The sequence below is a fragment of the Colletotrichum higginsianum genome, chromosome 11, assembly GCF_001672515.1.
Source record: "Colletotrichum higginsianum IMI 349063 chromosome 11, whole genome shotgun sequence".
In the NCBI taxonomy this organism is placed as follows: domain Eukaryota; kingdom Fungi; phylum Ascomycota; class Sordariomycetes; order Glomerellales; family Glomerellaceae; genus Colletotrichum; species Colletotrichum higginsianum.
The window spans coordinates 166,718-188,837 of record NC_030963.1 but is presented as its reverse complement, the minus strand read 5'-3'; the positions used below and the strand labels follow the sequence as shown (position 1 = coordinate 188,837).

At 54.3% G+C, this 22,120-nt stretch overlaps 6 protein-coding genes across 6 annotated transcripts; 3 read left to right on the top strand and 3 right to left on the bottom strand.

Moving 5' to 3' along the window:
* Positions 1-4,175: 4,175 nt before the first annotated feature.
* Positions 4,176-4,808, bottom strand: CH63R_14419 (uncharacterized protein; the record flags this gene model as incomplete). The annotated part of the gene is made up of 1 exon (XM_018309393.1): positions 4,176-4,808. The coding sequence occupies one exon, from the start codon at positions 4,806-4,808 to the stop codon at positions 4,176-4,178; it is 633 nt and encodes a 210-aa protein (XP_018150636.1).
* Positions 4,809-6,222: 1,414 nt separating this feature from the next.
* Positions 6,223-11,045, bottom strand: CH63R_14418 (Peptidase C14; the record flags this gene model as incomplete). Its single annotated transcript, XM_018309392.1, has 3 exons — positions 6,223-7,953; positions 8,035-10,152; positions 10,206-11,045. The coding sequence occupies 3 exons, from the start codon at positions 11,043-11,045 to the stop codon at positions 6,223-6,225; spliced, it is 4,689 nt and encodes a 1,562-aa protein (XP_018150635.1).
* Positions 11,046-12,601: 1,556 nt separating this feature from the next.
* Positions 12,602-13,357, top strand: CH63R_14417 (uncharacterized protein; the record flags this gene model as incomplete). Its single annotated transcript, XM_018309391.1, has 1 exon — positions 12,602-13,357. The coding sequence occupies one exon, from the start codon at positions 12,602-12,604 to the stop codon at positions 13,355-13,357; it is 756 nt and encodes a 251-aa protein (XP_018150634.1).
* A 2,449-nt stretch (positions 13,358-15,806) lies between these two features.
* On the top strand, positions 15,807-16,572 carry CH63R_14416 (uncharacterized protein; the record flags this gene model as incomplete). Its single annotated transcript, XM_018309390.1, has 2 exons — positions 15,807-15,871; positions 15,948-16,572. The coding sequence occupies 2 exons, from the start codon at positions 15,807-15,809 to the stop codon at positions 16,570-16,572; spliced, it is 690 nt and encodes a 229-aa protein (XP_018150633.1).
* Positions 16,573-18,229: 1,657 nt separating this feature from the next.
* Positions 18,230-19,920, bottom strand: CH63R_14415 (uncharacterized protein; the record flags this gene model as incomplete). The annotated part of the gene is made up of 3 exons (XM_018309389.1): positions 18,230-18,367; positions 18,406-18,820; positions 18,890-19,920. The coding sequence occupies 3 exons, from the start codon at positions 19,918-19,920 to the stop codon at positions 18,230-18,232; spliced, it is 1,584 nt and encodes a 527-aa protein (XP_018150632.1).
* Positions 19,921-20,730: 810 nt separating this feature from the next.
* On the top strand, positions 20,731-21,912 carry CH63R_14414 (Ankyrin repeat protein; the record flags this gene model as incomplete). Its single annotated transcript, XM_018309388.1, has 3 exons — positions 20,731-21,054; positions 21,106-21,815; positions 21,873-21,912. The coding sequence occupies 3 exons, from the start codon at positions 20,731-20,733 to the stop codon at positions 21,910-21,912; spliced, it is 1,074 nt and encodes a 357-aa protein (XP_018150631.1).
* Positions 21,913-22,120: the final 208 nt, after the last annotated feature.

The window sequence follows — 22,120 nt, the reverse complement described above, 5'->3', positions numbered from 1 at the left end:
GAAATGAACAGCGCAGTTCCACTGTATCTCAAAGTGTTTAAAGCTCTCGCAGTCTTCCGCGTCCGCCCAGATCTTGTTCACCGTCTCGAGGGTAGGTGTCGGGCCGAGTTCGCCGCGGGTCGAATGGGCTTGGCCGGGGGACGTCGGCGGCGGGGCAAAGGAGAATTTCTTAACCTATCTATCTGAATTGGCGAGATATTTTATGTTGTCGATCGAGTGTTTCCTTGAAACACACAAGACCACGTTAGCTTTCAGTCAATTTAGGTGAACAGTTTCGAGGGATCGGAAACCAACCTTCTCCGTGTGCGAAATGATCCCAATGCCCCTGGCTAGGTCTTCGATCCGCTACACGAGGTCATATAGTGCAGCCGGGAGATCGGCATCGCCGTCGAAGCTCATAGACTCAACAGCCTTCTCTATTGCCATAAGGACGGCTTGTTTTCAGGGGCTCGACTGCCGCGGGCGCTTCTTCGTTGGCGTCTCCAGGCTTGAGCCAAGCGAAAGATTGCTCGCACGGCTCGCTAAGGAGGACGAGGCAAGGCTGCTTCTGGCCTGAGAGTCGGGTGGTCGTTCGAGGTGATTACTTTTGGGTGTTGGGTCGAGATCGGGATTCACATTGATATTGAACTGGGGGTTTTGGGTTTTGGATTGAAATTACTTCGGGTCTCGAGATGTTACGTCGACCACGTTACCTCTGGTGGCGTTGCAGTGAATGAAACATTGGTGGGGGGGGTAAGTTGGCGATCCAGTGAATGAATGCCCTCTTCGGAAGTCATTGGCGGTGGCTGGCTGATGCGCTGGATAAGGACCTTATCTGGACCGGAAGCAACCAAGTAAGCCGCATGGTGCTCGTGAGGTCCATGGACGCGACAGGCGCCAATAGGGCCGTTTGCCAGATGCAGAAAACAAGGGGTAGAATCCGACAGGGGGTAGATTCCGTTGATAGAATACATGGTCAGGAATAGGGACCCTGAACCATCTGTTTCTTTCTGACTAATCACCGCGCCAGCCCTGTTCCAGACTCGATTCTGCTTAAAACTCCACGCCTGGTCCAAGAGCACTCTGCCGAATCGATCCTGGATTTAGCCCCAATCGCTGGTGAATGACACCCGGGGCATAGGCTGCTGACCAAGTTGGTTGGCTGTCAGGATGTCATTGGGCAAGTTACGGTGTATGCAGTCAGCATTAGAAGGCCTGCATACGCTAATGTAGCATTTCAATATTGTGGGACATAAGTCATTATCAAGTCAGATGTAGCAAAATGTTATTGGGCAAATTACGGTGTATGCACTCAGCATCTGAAAGCCTGCATACACTAATGTAACTTTTCTATTATGTCTTTTTAGTTCAGTCGCATTGTCGGACACGAGTATTGAGTCAGTTGTCGCAGATCTACATCAACTTTTCTGAAAACATGATTTATGTGACTTACATCCGTATATCATCAAATTAGCCATCGCCACGTTGCTACTATTAATACAGCATTCTAACTTGATAGCCTGCGCATTATTATGTAAGATTTAAATGCATTTCTTTAACTATAAAGGATTTTGTGTTTCTCGACTTCTTACGGTATTGTTCAACAGGTAAAAACAACAGCTACATTCATAAGAATCATTACATCCTCGTGCAGTTATTTATACATTTATCAGCAACTTGTACTATTGTCCTAGGAAGGATTCATTATCGTCCTTTTTTCCTTCCATCTTTTCAATTTAGCAGCCAACTATAATATGTCTTCGAGCCAAGCCAAGCAACAGAAGAGCAAGTCCGATGCCACACTAAGCGAAAACCGGCCAGACACAGAAACCAAAAAGATCAATGCTAGTATTGTAGCTAGACACCCAAGGGACTTTGCTATACTTGATAAGATACAAAATGGAACGTAAGGTTGCCTTTTTCTGGACTATAAACCTTATCTTACTGTAAATCTAACTGTTTCAGGGCTACTGATCAGGAAAGAAGCTGGTTGAGGAGTGAACGGAAGAAGAGACATCCTTCAAGATCAAGATCTAGATCAAGGACGGGGGTGAGAAAGTAACTTCTGAACAAGCAATATGTGTAGCAGCATGGCATTCCCGGTCATGTTGACGCAGGCGAAACAACAATGTATATGTGATTCAGAGCTAGGGTATTAGGCATGCTGTCATGGTTCGGGTTGAGTGAGCGGTTCAGACTAGCGAGTGGTTCACCCCGCCAGGACTACGTCATAAATCAAGGCATAAGTCAAAGTATCCACTTTTGGGCCACCCCCACATATGGGCCACCCAAAAATTAAGGTATTCCCATCAACACCAGTATGTTCAATTAACCATTGACTGCTGTTGAATTGGAGGGTAACGCACACGAAGGGCGCCACGGAGGGCGTCGGAGATAGGACTTATCGGCCAGTATAACCGGCCGCTCGGCGGCAACGAAGGGCCTGCTGCGGGCTTCGTCCCGGGCAGTGGGCTTCGTAGTGGTGGCCTTAGGCGCCTAGGAAAGGGGCTGCCGAAGGCCTAGTCGGGCGGCAGGGTGCGGCCGCAGCACACGAGAATAGTTACACACACATCACACTTGATATACGCATACTTGACCCATCACGGTTACCCTTGCCAATCTGACAACTGCAGCTAGATGCCACCAAAATACAGCTTTCAGCCTCACTAGGTAAGTCTGCCTCGCTGAAATCATCTGTAATATCCTCTTTATCGCCAGCCTCAACTTTTCAAGAATAGTAAAGCGATTTAGAATTACTCAGAATCTTCTTTAGACTGATATATTCTTGCAATGTGCCCAGTGTTTCCGCAAACACTATATCGCAGTTAACCAGTTTTGGTACTTGGTCTGCAACCACTACTCCAACGTGAATCCTCCTCAACATTAGATGTTGCCGCTCGCTGTGATTGAATATCTTCTTCCTGGGCTCAGTAAGACTCTATCCTTGGTTGAGACGAGCTTTCTTAGCCCACCAACGTCAAATAACCAATTTGTTTTCCTCTCAAAGCATTCTAACATCATATCTTAAAAGAGAAATCTGACGCAAAACCCCTCACGTGTGTAATAAGCGAGTGGCACATCCCATTGCAAAACCAACACTTCCTACTTTCAACACACGCTCATCCATCAAAAACAATGCAATCAACAAACAAAGAAGCTCAAATCATTCTCGCAGTCCAAGCAATTCAAAAAGAGCCTATTCTTACTGTAAAGTTTACTACAAAGATATACTCAGTGCCTCAACCACACCTAAGGAGGCGATTAAATGGCACCCCGTCACGACCTGATACTATGCCTAACTCGCGGAATTTGACCCCAATTCAGCCCTTAGATTTAGGGTGCTTTGAGCCTCAGAAGAAAGCATACGGTCGAGAAATTGTGGATAAGATGCGGCGAGGCAACACACACATCACCAAAGAAGACTTCTTTTTTTCGTTTCGCAAAGCCTTTATGCAAGCGATTATAGAAAAAAACATCCAGGGAGAATTCAGATGGGAAGGGCTTGTCCCTCCGAGTGCAGAAAGTGTGTTATCAAAGCTTGACGTCAAGTTACCCACCTAACACCTTTAGGGCCCCTCCCTAGAATACCACCAGCATTGACCTCTCAGACACCAAACAACCCAAAAGAAGCCACTTCGCAGTCAGAACTCATTAAGAATCGAATCTCCCGATATCAAAAAGCTCCCCAAGTTCTTTTCTTGAAGCTGTAGAGCATCTGTCGAAGGGGACACGTGGGTTCATACCTCAGATCGCCATAAAGTCTGATAGCCAGATATTTCGGGAGAAAAACAACCTACTAAGCCGACGGCACAGGGCTAAAAAACGCGACTCAGCCAAGGGGGAAGCCTTACTCTAGGCAAGGGAGAGGAATTTAAATCAAAAATAGGTGCAACAGCTCAAATTAACAAGGAAACGCGCCAGAGTAGTAGTCGCAGACTAGAGACTGAAACAGGTAAACGACGATGTAGTGTTTGGGGGAACACTGGACACAATGCGCGAACATGTCAGTTTAACGAAGAAATGTTTAAAGAAGAGGATTCTAGGGGGTTTCATTAGGAATAATTACGTTAGTATTGAAGTTTTATACTTGCGAAAGTGCTGTAATTGCTGTTAAGGTGGCCACTCGCTTGTCACACACATTACTGTTGCTTTGGTAAACTGATTGACAGCCTTATATGTAGGGTTAGCTTAGGGTTCTAAGCTAACCCTAACCCTAAGCGGTTGGCGCTGTCTACTCGGATCGGGTGGATATCGTCTCGGAGGATCCGGGCGCCAGGTACCAAGTTCGCCTCCGCTACTCGCTTCAGCATCGCATGTTCGTTGTCGGTTCTGCACGCAATCCTGATGCGGTGTGGGTTTCTCGGGTCTTTGGTCACCGCTTGGCACCGCCAAGACGCGGCTTCTCCTTCACCGGCGCGGATCCGGTTCTCGACCATCACCCGGATCGCGCCGACGGATGTCTGGGTGGGATCCTCGCCTTCGACTTTGGAAGTATCAATGGTGCAGTACAGCGTGTCTGTAAAGTTGGATGGTGTCGTATCACTAGATGTAAGGGTCCGAAGATTGCTCGGTTGGCTATTCGGGGCCGTTCGAGCCACATCAGCGTACGTTGGGCTAGGGCTAGTCTGCGCTGAGGCCAAGGCCGCGACGGTACCCAGCTTATCCTGTTTATTCTTGCTCTCGTCTTCCACTTGCTGCTTCGGTGCTTGTAGATCGCCTTGTACCGTTTGTAGCTCGTTCTTCATCGACCGGAGTTCCTTGTTCGCCGTCCGTAGTTCGTCCGTGGCTTGTCGAAGCTCAGCCTGGATATCCTTGTTTCGTAGCTCCATTTTTTCCATGCGTCGAAAACAACCTTGAGCGACGCGTGAAGTTCCTTCATTTGCTTTCCCATGGCTATAAGCAGTGCTCTGTTGTCATCCTCGGTCAGTTTGCTTTTCCCTCTCGCGGCAGGCGCGCCTCTGGTGGTCGCCGTCCGCACGCCGTTTCCTATCGGTTCATTTGGCTCCACAGCTCCATAGTCAGTAATATCTCGGTTGCCTTTGTTCAGTCGGGCTTTGATCGTCGGTTTACGTAGTCGTCGCGATGGCTGTTTCGTTCCGCTGGCCTCTCCTGGGTCTGACGCGACGTTGATCGTGTCCGGATCGGTCTCCATTTTTTCACGTCGGGACGTGCCGCAAGTGGGTCCACTAGTGCCGCACCACGCGTCTCGGTACCGCGCTGTTTCCAAACTCCAACCCGAAAACCCCCAATGAGCGCAAACAAAAGATAGGTAATAAGCTGATTTTCTCTGATCTCCCGATAGTAGCCTCTGGGAGATACAGGTTCTATTGCGTCATAGTACCAAAAGAAAGTGTTGGTTCGCGGAAATCGGCTGCCGAATTGGCGGTTCGGGGTTAAGAGGGGGATCGGAGTTAAGGTGGATACTCCATTTTTTGGCCACCCCACTTCGTGGGCCCACGGCAGGGCACCCTTGTATTATTATCGTTCCTTTCTCCATAGCTGCACCAACCGAACCAAACGAAGGTGAAGCTATCACCAGACCTATCGATATATCGATCCCACCTGTGCCAACAGAAAGTATTCCGAGCCAACAATCCTATTAGTATGAGTTTGGATAATGCTGTGATGAGCTGTAGTTGGAGGGCGATGATGGTGGTGAGGGGAAAATGAGGCATTTGGGGTGTCCGCATAGGTATGTTGACCTATGAGATTCTAACTCAGGGGTCAAGGATGATAGAGGCAGCAAAAAGAGTAGAATATCCTGGCTTATCGTAATAGTCAAAGAACTTATGCCACGCCAGCTCAATAAAGCTATGAAGATGGAGCTGGTGTTCTGGGGAAGGGATATCTTCAACTAGGACAATATGGGATGGGTCGTCGTTATTATGGAAAGGAAGAAGAAAGGTCTGGAGCTCTGAATTTTTCAGCATGAGCCTGGCCTGGAAGGTTGGTCCTGATAGCTTGAGGCAGTGAAACTCCCGTGCGCTTCTGGCGGCTCTATATCAACGCGATTTGAAATGTCTTTCCATAAGACCACAACTTCAGCATCTGCAATGGGCTGGCTGTCGACCAGGGCAGTTACCCAGATGTTTTGTTACCCTAATTTGCTTTCCCTTGATAACTCGGGGCGTATTGAGACATCATCAATTGCCATTGTGTTCGAGTCCATTGTGCTTAATGTAATGTTCCAAGAATCCAAACTGCCAAAACCGGTAGCGCTGCTACTACTTCTTAATCAGGATCTCACCTCTTCGACTGGTTTTCTAAGGTAGAAGCCGCAGAAGATTGAGGCTCGTCTTCCTCGAAAGGACCCCAAAGCTTGTAGCTAGAGATATTCCTCAGGCCGTGCCGTCCATTCGACACTGCGTCTTGTAACAGTTCTCCGTTTTCGAGAGTGGCTGTTCGGAGTCCAGACGGTTCGTTGATAGTACACTGGTTATCTACACTATATAAGCTGAACGGTTTCTCAAAGCTCTGTCTCAGAAGACTCCCATAAAGAAACTCAATGTGTCGGGAATGATGAAAGACAGAAGCCTGAAAACAAGCTTGTGATTCAGACCGGATGAGCAGGCCTAAGGCTTCCAGGACTCTGCACATTAGATTGGATTGGGTGCCTAGAGCTTCAATAGCTGAAGATTTTGCGTCACTGTTTTCGTTGTTGAAGAGCTCCAAAAGAGCAGTGATGGTTGTCTCGGACAGCATCAACTGCATGCCTAGAGCAGAAGCAGCAGAAGATCGTGCGTAGCTGTCCTTGTGCCTGAGGAGTCCCACAAGGGCAGTCGTGGTCGTCTCTGACAGCATCGAGTGGTTACCTAGGGCTTCAGTGGCGGAACGTCGTACCTCAATGTCCTCGTCGTCCAAGAGTTCCACAAGGGCAGTCGTGGTCGTCTCTAACAACGTCGACTGGTTGCCTAGAGCAGAAGCGGCATAACCTCGTACGTCACTGTCTTCGTCGTCCAAGAGTTCTATGAGGGCAGTTGTGGTTGTCTCTGACAACGTCGAGTGGTTACCTAGAGCTTCAGCGGCGGAACGTCGTACGTAGCTGTCTTCGTCGTCCAAGAGCTCCGCAAGGGCAATCATGGTTGTCTCTGACATCAACTGGTTGCCTAGAGCAAAAGCGGCAGAACCTCGTACGTCACTGTCCTCGTCATCCAAGAGTTCATTGAGGGCAGTTGCGGTCTTCTCTGACAACGTCAACCGGGTTCCTAGAGCTTCAACGGCAGAACGTCGTACGTCACTGTTTTCGTCGTTGAAGAGCTCCAAAAGAGCAGTGATGGTTGTCTCTGACAGCACCAACTGCATGCCTAGAGCAGAAGCAGCAGAAGATCGTGCGTAGCTGTCCTTGTGCTTGAAGAGTCCCACAAGGGCAGTCGTGGTTGTCTCTGACAGTGTCGACTGATTACTTAGAGCAGAAGCAGCGGAACGTCGTACGTACTTGTCCTTATCGTCCAAGAGTTCTACAAGGGCAGTCGTGATTGTCTCTGACAGCGTTGACTGGTGGCCTAGAGCAGAAGCGGCAGAGAGCCGTGTATAGCTGTTCTTATGCTTAAATAGTTCTACAAGGGCAGTTGTGGTTGTCTCTGACAGGGTTGACTGGCTGCCTAGAGCAGAAGCAGCAGAACCTTGTACGTAACTGTCCTCGTCGTCCAAGAGTTCTATGAGGGCAGTTGTGGTTGTCTCTGACAATGTCGAGTGGTTACCTAGAGCTTCAGCGGCGGAACGTCGTATATAGCTGTCATCGTCATTCAAGAGTTTAACAAGGACAATTATAGTTGTCTCTGACAACGTCGACTGGTTGCCTAGAGCAGAAGCGGCATAACCTCGGACGTCATTGTCCTTGTCTTTCAAGAGTTCCATAAGGGCAGTAAAAGTCGTGTCCGACAACGTCGATTGCTTGCCTAGAACAAAAGCAACGGAACGTCGTACACCATTGTCACTGTCTTTCAAGAGTTCCAAAAGAGCAGTGATGGTTGTCTCTGACAGCATCAACTGCATGCCTAGAGCAGAAGCGGCAGACCTTCGTACGTCGCTGTCCTCGTCCTTGAAGAGTTCCACAATGGCAGTGCTAGTTGTCTCTGACAGCGTCGACTGGTTGCCAAGAGCAGAAGCGGCATAATTTCGGACGCCATTGTCTTTATCTTTCAAGAGTCCCACAAGAACAGTGAAAGTCGTGTCTGACAACGTCGATTGCTTACCTAGAGCTGCAGCGGCAGAGACTGGTATATTCCAGTCCTTGTCCTTCAGGAATTCCAAAAGAGAAGCCACGTTTGTCTCAGATAGATATTTCCCAGAGTATGCCAGGCCATCCAAAATAGGTCTTTTGTTTCGAGAAGCAGCCAGGACATCTTGAAGAACTCTTTCTGGAAGCTCTGATTCTCTTGCGAAGGTTGATGATCCTGTGAAGTCGCTTTCGAACAATACCCATTCCGTCAGCCGGTTTTCTCTATTCCTTCGAAACTCGTTTGGCAAGGAAACAGCCTCGCTTAAGCAATGCATGACTAGCCGCTGGTGCGTAGGTCCTAGAAGGTCGACCGGTTCCTTCTCAATCTCCTCAAAGAAGCGAGCCGCCTTCTTTCCCTCATCCAGCAGCCCCACAACAAAACGCCACATGATGTTGTAATGTGAGTTGTATTTGTGCTCCTGGAGGAACCAAACAGGTAGGATGTCTTTTACGCTGTCTTGGCTGAACATGAGACATTTCAATGGCTTGTTGGTATTCCAGTGTCGTACAAAATACCGTGCGGCGAAGTATTCTTGGAATGTTAGGTGCAGAAAGTGGTATTGCTGATTTTTCGGCTGGGACAATGAGTCTGACGTGCGTAGGAAGGAAAGTGCTGCGACTGTTGCGTCAAGCAGGAGTATCCTCTTGTTGATGAAGTGGTTGAATACGGCATCTCGATGTTTCGGCTCAAATTCGATTGTTTCGGTATGCATCCCGGTAAAAGCCAGTGCTTCCAAGAATTTCAGCTCATCATCCACGAGGTCGATGACATCCCTTGGACGAAGGTTGGGTATTTGGCCTTCATGAAGCTTCCCAAGCTTCACTACGTCTTTCTTCCACAACCTCTCTTCTATGGCCATGTAGAACTCGGTCATGGTCTGCAAACTCGGACCGGCATTGAGACCATCCCAAGTGAAGCAAAGAGCATCGAGCTGGATGGGGATTCGCACGAGGTCCCGTATGAGTTGGCGACCTTGGAGGAATGTTTCAATTCCGTTGGCTGTAGTCATCTTACAACATGCCCGGATGTATTCTCCCACTTGCTGCGGGTAGAATCCAATCGTCTCGAGTTCGAGATCTAGCGGCTTTAGGCCAGAGGGAAGTACTGCATGTGGTCGCGACGTAAGGATAATGTTGGGCTGGTTGAGTAGCTCTTTAAGGAATTGGAACATGTCGTCCCTGAGATCGCTCGATATTTCGTCCAGGCCGTCGAGGATGAACAGCGTCTTCTCACTATGGGTCTCTATCCATAACGCGTTGATAAGATCCGTAGCTCCTGGGCTAGAGAAATATTCATGGAGGAAAAGATGACCCATGCTGTATCCAGGGACGTTAGTGCGTGCCTCGCGCTTCAGATTTCGCAGCGGAATCCAGAGCAAGCGATCGAACTTGTCGTGCCACAAGGTTCCATGTGTAAAGTCGTAAACGATCTTCTTACACAAGGTAGTCTTCCCTATTCCTGCGCGTCCTCGAATCAGTATCCTCCGTGGCGGTTTGATGTGGCCGTCAGGCATCTTCCGCAGGTCAAAGAGGGCTTCTAGCTTGACCTGGATATTCTCATGCGGCGTCTTGATCTTCAGTCGATCAGAGAGGGAGAATGGCGAAGGACGTAACGCTCGTTCCTCGGGTGTGTCCTTTGACCTGTCCGCTCGTTGCGTCTCCACAAGGGCAAGGTTGATGTAACATTGATCCATCGACAAAAGATCCCCCGAAAGCCGCTCAATCTTGAGCCTCTCCTGGGTGTAGTGTTTCTCGCGTATCCAGGCGTCTGCTCTCTCGAGCGGTGTTCCTTTCCTGATCTCTTCAAGACAGTGCCGAATCTGGTCCACCACTAACTTGTAGTCCGGATCCGAGTCTTTGGGTCCACGGAACTTGTTCATTAGGACATGTGTTCGGTTTAGTCGGAGTGGATTCGGGACACAGTCTAATACAGCAGAACTTTTATCTACTAGCTAACGAATGTTAGCAAGCAAGCTTCACGAGGTGTGGGTATTAGATCTCTTACCTGTTTCTTGGAAGGAGAAAACAAGAATGACAGGAAAGGTATCTTGGCAGGGAGGTTCGTGTACTGCGTCTCGTAAAACGTAAGAACCTTGTAGCCTTTGCCGTTCCCGTTATCACAGAGTTGAGTGAACTCGCCGACGAGACGGATGAGGTCGAATGCCGGCGACTTCACCCAGTCAAGTAGTCTGGTCACTTGGCGACCTTGGATCGATGCCCATGCCCTTAGGCCTGGCTCCGCCCATCTGGCTACGTCTTCGAACGATGTGCCTCGGAATGGCGTCGCAAGAAAGATGATTCCGCGAGTAGCATTGCGAACAGGAAGGTACTCGCTCTTGGCCGTAACGAGAGCCTTCGTCAGGATGATGCCCCCGAGGCACGACGCAATGAAGAGAATCGGTCGGTCGTTTGTTGCAGGAGGACGTCCTTGGACACCAGCGAGTAGAAGTAGAGCAAGTTCTTCGAGTGTGTCCTGGTCTGAGTCCAACGTTTCCAACAATTCGGCCGGCCAGTTGCAGGTAAAGATGCGCGCATTGGAGACCTCCGCAGGTAGCATGTGTCTGTCTTGCAGCCAGTTTACCTTTTGCCCGTCTGGTGTCCTGTATTCCCAGGTCTCTGGCGACTTCGTATCGAGGCCGTGGATGGCAATGATGTCGATGCTTTTACCCGTCTCGCCGTCATTGTCGGCACATAAGTTTACCTGGCGCAGCTGGACACCGCGGTTCTGTTCCAGGTATGTCGCTGATGGTATCGTCGCTGAAAGGGCACGTGCGGGCCTGTAGAGCCAAAGGAAACCAACAGCAGCGACTCCGGCCAGGAGAAGGATCAAGCCACCTGATGCCATTGCTGGCCGACCAGCTACACAACCAATTGTATTATGTCGGGGCTGCTAGACGCAAAACCTTCAGGCGTTTGTCGGTGCCGTCGATGGTCGATGAAAGCAATACGCGTGTGGTAGCCGGTGACGGGTAGTTGCTCATTGAATCGAGAAAGATGGGGAAATCAACGGCACCTAGCAATAGCAACTAGAAGTGTACATGCGGGGTTGGAAACTATCCCTGCAGCGAGTCAGGCGGGGGGATGGTGCGATAGTGACGTTCAACCCAACGGCGCCACAGCGCGTCTGCACCCAATCATTGCCGCCTGTCTGCCAAGATAGAAACATCACTCGTATAAATGTCCAATCAAACTCGAACGTAATCAGCATGCAAAGCACACAGGCTGTATCTGCACATGCGGTCATCACAATTTGGCACGTGGGCATTAATGACCCAGGAGGGTGTAGCGGAATAAACGCTAGAGCTGAGCTTGATTCTTACTGTGCCTTGCGCAAGTACGCAAAGCAGGTGCAAGACAAGCAAGATTGATTGATTGATCGATCCCTACACGGTTATGAAGTCGCCTTATGTTAGCAACTATGCCCAGATAGCGAGGTCCGACAGAAAGCCGAAGCGTCCAGACGTTAATCCGAGCTGCCCTACTCCGCCAATACCAAACATTGACCAGCTGTTCCCAAATTTCCCCCTTTGCACTTTAACCTCTATCTACATTTGGCAGTTACCCTTAATAATATAACTACTAGAGTTAAAAGCCTGGGATTCATTCGGCGGCGATTGTGGCACAATCGGGTGCGGGTTCCGGTGGGGAGCACGGGCCAGGGGAGGCGAGATTGGTACAGGATCGGTTGTAGCAAGGCCCGGAGGGTAATTGGTCGGGTGGTCTTACCCCGAACAAGGGTAAAGCAACCCCAGCCGTCGATACCCTCCAGGGTTATTAGGGGGAAGAAGAGAGAGAGAGAGAGAGAGAGGAGGGGGCACAGGTAGGTCGGTAGATAGATAGGTAGATATAGATAAATGGATAGATAGATAGATAGATAAATCTATAGGCGTACAGTACGGTACGGTAGTATCGCACATAATAGAGAGCAGCAGTTCTACAACCTATGCATATGCGTACATCTATACATATACGTAAGAAAACGGGACGCTTGTTGAGGACACAGGGTAATAGTTCTAGAGCCTGCCCGCAGGGGTTGTAAACCCTGCAGGCGCCCTAGTAGTAAGCGTAGCCAGCGCCTAGCAACATAAAGACAGACAGGCAGGCAGGCAGAGAGCAGGGGTTCAATTATATCATCAGAACAAACCCCTTAATCTAGGTAGGTTAATTAGGACTAGGTCAGGCCGGCAACCCGCAAGGAGCAGCATAAAGACGTAAGAAGAAGGGGGGTAGGTCTACGTTACAACAGCACGTCGCTCTCAACCGTCGTATTCTCTACACCACACATTGCAGGAGGGATAGCCAGAAGAGGACGACGTAACCTAACTACAACAGGACGTGAGGTACATCCCGGCTGTTCTCTCTACAGAGAAGGGGCCAGCAGCCAGCCGGCCAGGCAGGACGATGAGCCACGCGGACGAGGCCGGCGCGGAGAAGTACATCGCCATAGAGGCGTCGCACCGCATGCTGCTATGCCGCCTGTGCCGTTGTGGGATCAGGCCCGGCGGCGGTGTCGAGGCCCACTTCCGGCACACCTACCGGCTTAAAGGGCGTGCGCTGCAGGAGATCAAGGCGTGCGTCGCCGGCATGGAGCTGTCCGACCCACTCGAAGCCGCGCTACCCCCGGACGGGTCGGCGGCCATCCCCGGGCTGGACAGCGTCCGGGGCTACGGGTGTAGGAAGTGCCGCTATTACACGGTGGCCCGCGACAACATCGCCAGGCACTGGAGGACGGCGAACCACCCGCCGACGGAGGCCAGGCTGCGGTGGAAGGAGGTCCTGCTGCAGTCCTGGTCGCGGAGCCCGTTCCTGCGGTACTGGGAGGTGAGGAACAGCGGCCACCAGGCGCCCTGCCGTCGGCACGAGAAGGAGGAGGAGGAGGAGGGGACGCCGCCCAACGATGACGACGACAACAGCAGCAGCAGCGGGGTCAGCATGATGGAGCGCCAGATCCGCGCGTTCGAGGCCGAGCTCGAGCGGCAGGACGCAGAGCGGCTCCGGCGAGGCGACGTCGAGGAAGGGTTGGACCGGGAGTCGGCATGGGTGAAGCGGCTGGGCTGGAATCGGCACTTCGGCGGCGGCAGGGACCTCGTGGCCGTGTACGAGGCGGCGGAATGGGTGAAGGCCGTCGGTGCGAGGGAGAGGCGGAGGTGGGAGTAGGAGGACGGCGGGGATGCGCAGCAGGAGCAGGCCATGCTGGAAAGGGTCAACGAGAGCTTCGACCGCGAGGTGGAGCGGTGCTGCATGCGGCTGGACAGCGTGCCGGTCGAGACGCTCCAGCGGCTGCACAGCATCCAGGCCAAGGAGCCCAGCGGCCGCGTATTCGGGCGCAGAGACGCATCGATGGGAAAGTATAGTTCCGTCGGGCAGCGCTTCCTTGGGTACTGCCTCCGGGCGTTCTGGGCCGGCCGCGAGGAGGCGCTGGAGCGGTTCGGGGCGCGCTTCACCGACGAACAGTGGGGCCTCCTGGCCGACGTCGACGGCGAGCTCCGGCGTGCCCCCGACGAACCCGTCACCCAGGACAGCGGGTTCTGGAGCGGGAGCGGGAGCAGGAGCGGGGATGAGGACGACGACGACGACGACGGTGACCATAACACCAATAAAGGCGAGGCAGCCAGCAGAGCCAGCAGCCGCCGCACGGAGACCTACCCGGACACCAAGCTCGACCGCGCCGTGTTCCAGTTCGTCGTGGTCTCCGTCCGGGCGCGCGTCCCAGGCAACCCATGCACGAACGCGCTCCTTTGTTTCTGCGCAGCGCTAGGAATCCGGAGGCAGCCGCTGGGCTACGCCGAGCCCCACCTCTACACAGGCCTGCTCGCCGCCGTGCTGTGGCTGTCGCGGCTCTTCTTCCTCGAGGCCTCGTTCGAGGGTAACACGCACCAGCTGGACGACGTCGAGACGGAAGCCCTGCTCCGGTTCGTCGACGAGCAGAAGAGCTGGATGTGCGTCGGCACGCACAGCGTCGTCAGCACCATCATCGGCTGGATGGCGTACGGTCGTGGCCACCGCATGAGGACAGGCGGCCAGCCGTCGGTGCGGTGGGACGAGGGCCACGAGGCGCTCTTCCACCAGGGCGAGCGCATCGCCGTCGACGACTTCAAGGCGACGTTCCGCAGGCTGGTGACGGAGACAGAGGGCCTCCTCGACCGGATGATGCACGGGCGCTGGGAGCAGGAGGGCCGGGCGCTAGACCTGGGGCGGATCCGCGACAGGATGGTGCGGTTAGGGGCCGGCCGGTCGTTTGCGACGGAGCCGGAGAACGACTGGCTCGAGGCCGGGCCCGGCAAGGTGATGCGGCTCTGCGGCCCGGCGCTGTGGGACGCGTCGCGGAACCGGTGGAAGGCCAAGGCGGCCGGGCGGTGGCTCCGGCTGCTGCGGCCGTTCCGCGAGGGGCTTATGGTGCTGACGCACGTCTGGGGGGGCCAGCCTGGCCGGGGGCCCGAGGTCGTGACGATGCGGCACTGTGACTCGTGGCAGCTGATGCGGAACGTCTTCCTCCTCGACGGCCAGGTCATGCTTGTTACCGGCCGCGACAAGGTGAAGGCAATGCGCGACTTCGGCCGCAAGGTGGCCCTGTTCCTGCCGGCGCGCATCGGCAAGATGATCGTCGCCTACATCGCCTGGCTGCTGCCGTTTGAGCGCGCGCTCCTGTCGGCGTGCCGCATGACGCCGCCCCGCGACGACCAGCTTGAGTTCCTCTGGCGGGACGGGAGCTCGCGGGCGTGGCAGCCGGACCGGCTCAGCATCGCGCTCGCACGCGTGACGGCGGCCGGCGTGGGCGTCCGGCTCGGGGTGGCGCGGTACCGTCCTGTGGCGATCGAGTTTGGGCGTCGCATCCGGGGGCTTGTTATGAAGCAGGTCGAGGCGCAGTCGCAGGACCAGGAGGGCGACGAGGACGAGGACGACGACGTCGACGTCGACCCGGTCACCGGCGAGCCAGTCCACTGCGGCGGCGCCTGGAACATCGTCTGGGACCTCCAGTCGACGCACGGCACACGAGTGGCCATGTAGCACTACTACGCCGTCCACATCGGCTTCCCAGGCAAGCTGCAGCCGGAGCTTGTGGCGACGTTCCGAGAGATCAGCAGGCTGTGGCATCAGTTCCTCAACAGCTCCTCGGACGAGGCGCAGCCGGCGGCAGGGGAGAGGGGAGGGGGCCACAAAAGGAAGCACCACCAGGCCGACCCAGACCACACCAGGGCCAAGCGTCGACATACAGCGGCAGCAGAGGGGGGGGGAGAAGGGCGGGGGTGGGATGAGCTCGAACAGGAGATGGATGATAAGGGGCTTGCCACCTTGTTTGGCGACGGGGCCTCATGGCGGTCTACCAAGCAGGCCGAGAGCATGCGGACCATACTTGGCGCGCAGGACGGGCAGGTCGTCATCAGCGTGCTGCCCACGGGCGCCGGGAAGAGCATCCTGCTCAAGTATTCTCTGTCGGAACGCGTCGAGATACGGCCGTCCGTGTACAACCATTGGCCGAACCCATTCATCGTCCCACTCCATGCCCCCCTGCTTGACTGGGAAATCTCGACGCGTTCCCTAGGCCTCCTATTGGCCGACAATATCAGATGCACCCCACTTACTGCTTCAGTGTCTCCATCTTCAAATGAAATCTCGACGCGTTCCCAAACCTCTTCCCCTGACTGCGTATTGCCTTACAAAGGAAAGCAAGTCGGTGACTTTAGCTACAGCAAGCCGTTTTTAATCTTCTCAAATAAGAACATCAATTACGCACTACTCCACACAGCTATATGGCTCTCTTGTATCCCCCTCCATCCCAGCCCATGACGCCGCACAGCTTGACGGACAAGCAGCGCCAGCGCCTTGAAGCCCTGCAACTTTACATGAACAAGCCTGAACCGGTTCTCATCTGCCGGCCTTGCGGTTACGCATTGAAGTCGTTTGGGGAGCGCGTAAGCCGCCACCTGGCTGAGAAACACGACGTGCCAAAGACGCAACGCCGTGGGCTGAGCGCGCTGGTGAAGTCCCTGCAGCTTGGGGACCCGAACGACGTCGCTCCCCGTCCTGACGGCCTCCCGCCGCACGAAGCACTAACGGCCACCCGCGGCCATGCCTGCCGTCACTGCAGCTATCGGACGGCAAGCGATGATCTGGTCTGCCGCCACCTCTCTAAGGCACACGGCATCAAGGACTGGCGGAAGGCGGACGGCTGGCAACGGGACCAGATCCACAGCGGTGTCCTACTCCAGAGCTGGTCATCTGCGCTGTTTGCCTTGATCCACCTCACCAGCGGACAAGCTGCACGTGGATCCGAGCTGGCAAGCATCGAACACCGAAACGGGACCTCCACGCCGCGCGGCGTCTACGTTTACTCCGGAGCACTAGCTCGTCCTTATCACAAGGCATCATAAGACCCGACACATGACAAATAACGAGTTCCATGTGGCAAGGTTCCTCCCAGACGTTGTAGGACGACTTCTGTATCTCTATCTCGTCTACATCAGGCCTTTCACAAGCATGCTCGAAAGAGTACGTCTCTGCACGCCCAATACGCCGGGGTCCTCCATCTTGTTCGCCTCCCGGTTGTGCCCAAAAACACCATGGTCGGCCGACAAACTCTTGAAGGAGCTGGTGAGAGCTAGCACAGAGTTCACGGGACAGTCTATCAACACTCAGACGTACCGTCAGCTGTCTACTGCCATCACCGAACGGCATGTTAAGCAGATCTATACCCTACTTATCCTCAGGATGATTTGGTCACGTGCCCAACCACTGCTGGCCCAACCGCTGCTATTTGAGCATTCCCAGTATCCCCAAGGGATAGATAGATCTTGCACAATGCACACTCGATTATCCCATCGATTCTACTGCGTAGCATTCGACAAAAGGGCATCCTATTATGCCGAACTCTCACGGAATTTAATGGTTCTTAAAGAGAAGCTAGTTAATCAGGGTAGGGCATGTTTATCATCCGGTTCTTCTGTCGATTATGTCATCCCCCCCTCGACTTTTAGAACATGCACGGAACGATGTGGACCCTCCGGTAAGCCCGGTGAGCTCGTCAATCCGGTCAGTCACCGATGGACCTTTGTTCTTCCGTTTCGGCGTACAAATGACGATGTAGACTACAGATAACAATCAGAAAGAAAAAACATGCAGCACCATAGACACCACCTGTTACCACTCCCTCTCCCTCCCCCGTCAAGCCATGTATGGCTACGGGAAGGGGACTCGGCTTAATTAGATGCTGCACCTCAAGTTGAGTGCACGTGTAGGACCCTCAGTGGTGATGTGAATGGCGGCACAGAAGCCTTGGTCGGGAAGATCCAGTGAAGGCCAACGCTAGTGGCGAGCACACGGGGCGGCGTCAACACATTCAGTCCGTCTGGGCCGGTATCGGTCAGTACTTGTATATTCTTGAGGTCCCATTCTCAATAGCTGCCAATCCTGGTGTCGGATAACTCGGTATCGACCTTCCTCATCCCCAGGATCAGTGTACCTGGTATCTCTCGGTGGACATGAGAGTGGTTGAATGTAACTCGATGCCTCTCCGTTTGGATTGTCCAGGTCCTTTGGAAGCAAGACTAGCCCAGCACGCCAATCTTAAGGCTAATCATTTGCAGTAATGGTTGTCTCATTCATGGTGTTTTGGGTTCATTCATCAAGCGGCCACGACATTAATCGTGCTTGTGAAGGACACCATGACACACCATTCTCTTGGGCCCTGCGGTAGCCCTGTCAGCCCAGTCCCTCCATACCTTCTACTTCTAGTTAGTGTACGAGTGAGTGACTCTCGACAGGGCCAGGCGGGCGACGTATTGGCGTCGAATGCCATGCTTGGTGCGCCCTTGATGGCCTCCAGCGATGCACATCTGTATCAACCTCGATCTCTACCACCGTTGGGTCGGCGACAAGTGTAGGCTTTTGTTGAGATACCCTTTGTGTTGCATTGCAGGCTTTGCGTTCGGCGCGAGGAGATGCTCCATGTTCCAGTAGCCTGGTCGCCTTGGCAATGGGGCCGCCGGGTTGTTGTCTTTATTATACTCTCGCCTTTGCACAAGTAAAACTTTACGAGAGAATGGTGCTCATGAACCACGGCCAGTACACCTCGGCCGACCACCATGCCAGGTACTGTATGGTCCGGATAACCTTGTAGGTTCCAACAAGCGACTGCGTAGATCCGATGGGCTGCTTCTCCCACAACGTCTGCGAGAGTCGGTTAGTCAGTGCATGGTTGACAGGACCGGGGAAGGGGGACATGCCGTTCGCTGGCCCTCTCTGGTAGATGCGACAAAATACCAGTCGGCCCCCGACACGACCAGGCCCGGGAGGAACTCTAGGCCGTCGAGGGTGGCACCCTTCTTGGAGGCGATACGGTCGAGGTAGGCCCAGTGGGCGGCTTGCCAAATGCCGATCTGCAGCACGGCTTGCTCGAGGCCATCGCTCCTCTTAGTCTCGATGGTCACGGAGATGGGCTTGTTGCGTAGAAAGTGGTATGGCGTGGAGTTGACGGCGTTAGAGGGGAACTTTTGGCGGAGTTCCTTGATGCGCTGCGAGAGGTGCATGTCCTGGACGACCTCGGTATCAATGTACATGGCAAAGTCAATCATCTTGGAAGGGCCTCCGTTGTGGAGCAGATGGTGCGTGCGGGCGGTGGTCCTGGATGGGCGGGGGAAAAAGTCAGCAACGGCAGGTTAGGCAAGCGAGGAGGAGGGACTTGGGGCTTACGCAACGGTGAAGTTGACGAGACCGTTGTCGACGTCTTCGAGATCTGGCCGGAGGGCGAGGCGTAGCAGATGGGCGTGGACCTCGGTGTTCCACATGGGCTCCGACGCGCGCTGGCTGGCGAACTTGGACGAGTTCCTGACCGCCGCGCGTAGCGACCGGACAGGAGGAATTGGACCGTATCGTTGGGGCTCGGAGGTGTCTTCGAAAAGGGTGAGGCTCGATATGTCCCTTGCCTCTGGGCCACGGATGGTAGCGGCTTCGGTCTGTGTCGGGAGGAAAAGCAGGCAAAGGGTTAGCGACGGAAGCGGCAGGATGGGGCTGTTATCCCTACCGATGTGGCAGGTGATGGATGGGACGGGATGGGGGCAACGCACCTTGTGGGACAAGGGGATGATACGTCGGTCTTTGTAAAAGTCGTAGATAGTGTCCCGGACCTCTGCTAGAGCGGGAGGGAGGTGAATACTTTCGGAGACGTCGGCATCAGAGAAGAACTTGAATTCTATCTGCAGGGGTTCTTTGAGTTCCAGGGCGTTCAACAGCTTAGTCGGGGACCTGCTGGATCGGCCCGAGGCGGAGGAGCCCGTGGCGCTTGTGCTTCCAGTGCGCGAGACCGAGTCTTGTGGTGCGAGGGGGGGGTTCGAGACAGAGGACGAGGCACGGGGTGTGTGGTCACTGTCGGGGAGGGGACGAGGTCTCTTCCGTGGGGTCCCTTCCTGGCTCATGACGACGGCGGGTCGGAGGGGTGGTAGGTCGCGGTCTGTCGTCGACACTGGGGGCGTGAGGATGGTCCGGTTGCTTTCCTTTCTGGTGTTGTGCGAAATAGAGAAGTCGAGGTCGGGGACGGCGATGGTCTCTTTGGACGCGGGGCGTTTGAGACCTCGACGAGGGTGTTTCGGGTCGTGATCGCGATTGCTGGGGACGAGGGCGGGGACGAAGACGACGTCGGCGCTGGCGGGGTTGGTATTGGGATCGATGAGGTTGTCGTCAGTCGTTGCGCCGAGCCATTTCCAGATGCACTCGCTCTTCGACATGCCGGTAACGCGCGGGTGCGGAAAGCGTAGAAGCTCGTGGGGCGGCGGCGGCGGTACTCAACGGGAGCAGTTGCGAGCGATTCTTGCTAAGGTGTGATGTTATGGCAGGGGACTGAGGTCGGGCAAAGACGCAGAGTTCCGGTCCCCGCTGATCTCATCCGTTGCGCGCCGTTTCGGTTGCCTTGGAAACACAGAACTTAAGAAGGGACGTTGCCGATTGGCAGGAACGCGTCTAGTGGGCTGGATAGGCGCTAATTTGTGGCTCAGTCGAGCTAAATGAGTTGGTGATGTGGCTTAAGTGGAGCCTTAGAAAGATGCGTTCCGCGACACTCGCCTACAGCAAGGCCGACACTTAGCATGCATGGACCTTGCTAGACCACGGTTGTCCCGGTCTGAGCGCTGTTTCTCCTCCTGAAGTCCTGAAGCTCTCTCTCCAAGGATTCGATCTTCTTCAAACAGTTTTCCAGGAATTGTTCCCTCTCGGCATCCCTTCGTAGGAGATCCTGGACGAGATTCGAAAGCTTGTTGATCTCTTCTTTAAGCCCAGCATTGTCCTGGTGATTGATTGACTTGCTCTAGAAGACAGTGATATAGAGAAGTCCCTAGAAGAATAACTGTCCGCTATAGTGAAAGATCTTGAAGACCAAGGTGAAAGGATACAGCGCCATCCACATCGCCGTAGAGCTACGTCATGAAAAGATACTAGAGATACTAATACAGGCAGGTGCCCCCTGGACGGCCCCGCATATGGCGGTATGCTCTCGCAAACTCGGCGCGGCGGAGCGGCTTATGGAAGTCGGCGCGAGAGCCATGGTGGACGGCCCCGACGGGCTAGAGATAGACGGTAACATGTTCCTTCACAACGCACGTGACTGGACAATACTGCATGACCTAAGCCGAGTCCGCACTCGCCGCAGAGCTTGTCAAAAGCCTCGTCGCAAAAGGTCTGGTGGACGTCGGCGCAGCCATGAGGGACAGGATAGAGCCGTTAGCGACAGCGTGCGACGTGGGGCAATTCAGAATCGCCATCGCCCTCTTGGAGCCAGGCGCCGACTGCCACACGCGCATCCCAGGCCGGTCGTCCAACACAACACTCCACGGGACGCCTACTACGAGATGGGTACCGCGCCTCTCGTGCGCGGCACGAGCGACGGCTACGCTGATTATCTCGAGGGGCGGCGATAGGATTTCGAGGTCCTGGCCGAGCTAGCCACCCTGCTGATCCAGAAGGGCCTCGACGTTGACGCGAAGGACGGCCATGGCCGGACCGCGCTGCACATCGCGGCCAAGTTGGGCGATTCGGGGATTGTTAAAGCTCTTCTGGATGAAGGAGCATCGCCAGCGCTCCCGGACGGCGCAGGCAGGATGGCGATTGATATTGCCAAGATGCAAAGCCGCCGCTTGAAGTCCAGCACGTGGTTGTCACTCCCCGGACTTTCGCCGGAAACAGAGTCCCCCAGCGACGAGGACGAAGGTTTTGTCCCGCGGCGGTTTATCGGACTCCTCCGTGCCACGGGGCAGGCCGGCGTCTTGACAGACCAGGCGGGGAGACGTGCATTCTACAGAAGGGTTGTTTGGTGCCCCGAGAGTGCCGTGAGATGGGGACGGAGGCTGTGGATTGCAACCGAGGGCGCCACGACAGTCATGCAGCTGAACGGAGAAGGCTTCGTGCGGAGAGATCCTAGACTTGTTGACGTTGACCTCGAGACGGTGGCGGCCATGTTCTGGACAACGACGGGCCATCCGAGGATCATATGCCAGCTCAAAACGTGCATCCAGGAAAACAGCAAGCTCCAGAATGATATCGTCCGAGTCCAGTTTGACAGCACGCCAGACATGGCCCGGTTTGTTGAGTTCTGCCTGCCTCGAGTGCTCGCGAGAGAGCCTTGCTCCCAGTAAGTCCTCCATCGTCTGCCTTTTCCAAGTGAATATGAGACTAACAACGCCTTCAGGGCCTGGATTAGACACAGATGGACTAGGAGCTGGATTTGACGAAGGGCGCATACGGGTGCGGCACTTGGGAAGCATGCATTCATGTGGCGAACGTGTAAACAACAAGATCGCAAGACGTACTTGGCGATTGAGGACGGCGACAGTCTAGGTAAGTAAGTACGACCTGTTGGTCCTTGGTACCCGGTGTAATATACCACTCGCCTTAGTAGATCTTCCTTGTCTTTCTAGTTAATAACAACACCAACCG